The sequence below is a fragment of the Cariama cristata genome, unplaced genomic scaffold (genome assembly GCF_000690535.1).
Source record: "Cariama cristata isolate BGI_N322 unplaced genomic scaffold, ASM69053v1 scaffold23029, whole genome shotgun sequence".
Lineage (NCBI taxonomy): Eukaryota > Metazoa > Chordata > Aves > Cariamiformes > Cariamidae > Cariama > Cariama cristata.
In genome coordinates, this window is record NW_009637721.1 from 1,416 (window position 1) to 2,469 (window position 1,054).

A 1,054-nucleotide genomic window follows, 5' to 3' on the forward strand; every position below is an offset into this window, starting at 1 on the left:
AGGTGGTTTGGAACCAGATGGGCTTTAAGGTCCCTTCCACCCAAACCATTCTACCGTTCTGTGATCCCTGGCAGGGGAGCAAGGAGGGGAAGAGCAGGACAGCGTGATGGCTCACGGGCAAAGAAACTCTCCCGCATTCTCCCCACAGTGCCCCAGTCACTGACGTGACCCCAACGGGCCAGCTGACTCCGAGGCACAGCAACCTCAGCTGACGTGGAGAGTGATGCTGGGGCACAGGGAGCTTCCACCACCGACAGGCTTGCTGGTCAGAGGGGCCGGGGCGAGGGCTGGGCAGAGGGAAGGGAGGAAGGGCTCAAGTCTCTCACCCCCTAAGTGGGTCGACTACAATGGCGTGGGGCTCATCGATCATGCCCGAGATCAGCGTCTTGCGATTCTCGCCTTTCATCTGCGCCACCTCAATGACATCCCGTCCCGAGTCTGTCCAGTAGATGTTCCCAGCAACCCAGTCGATGGCAATTCCCCGTGGCATCTTCAGCCCCGAGATCTGTGAAGGGCAGAGAGTGGGGAGAGGTGAGGGCAGAGGACACCAGCAGCCCGGCCCCGGTGCCTCCTGCCGTGCCTCCGACAGAGCTCACGTTCAGGTGGGTGCCGCTGGGTGACGCCGCCATCGATCTGGCGCCGGTTGCGGTTAGAGGCGGTGGAGGCAGCAGAAGAGGCGGGCAGCTCCCGGTACGAGATCCTGCCCGTGTGCCAGTTGGTCCAGTAGATCTTGTTGCCCTTGACGTAGATGTCCATGGCGTCGATGCGCACGTTCTCGTCGCCTTGGAAGGCCGGCTCATAGGCCGAGTTGGGGTTGAAGGGGTACATGCTCCTGATCTTGTTGTCGTCGGCAATGTAGAGGATCTGATGCTCGGAGCCTGCGGAGGAGCTGCTGTTGGCGTGGGCTGGGCCAGGAGCGGGAGGGTCAGCCCAGCTCCACGGGTGGGACAGGGGACGGGGTTGTTGGGGGCCTGGCACCCCCTTGGGGCTTGCTCTGCCAGGGAAGGACAGGCTGACGGCACCGGCAGAGCCCCCACCTGCCCCCGGCAGCGCC

General features: G+C 63.6%; 1 protein-coding gene across 1 annotated transcript in view; it reads right to left on the minus strand.

The window, feature by feature from the left end:
* Nucleotides 1-416: 416 nt before the first annotated feature.
* The window catches only part of LOC104168023 (low-density lipoprotein receptor-related protein 1-like), a gene marked incomplete at its 5' end in the record, with an annotated part of 1,505 nt that continues 867 nt past the window's right edge, over nucleotides 417-1,054 (minus strand). The window contains 2 exons of the mRNA XM_009708460.1: nucleotides 417-505; nucleotides 597-878. Of these exons, the coding sequence (XP_009706762.1) occupies nucleotides 417-505; nucleotides 597-878 (371 nt within the window). The remainder of the gene's footprint in view (nucleotides 506-596; nucleotides 879-1,054) is intronic.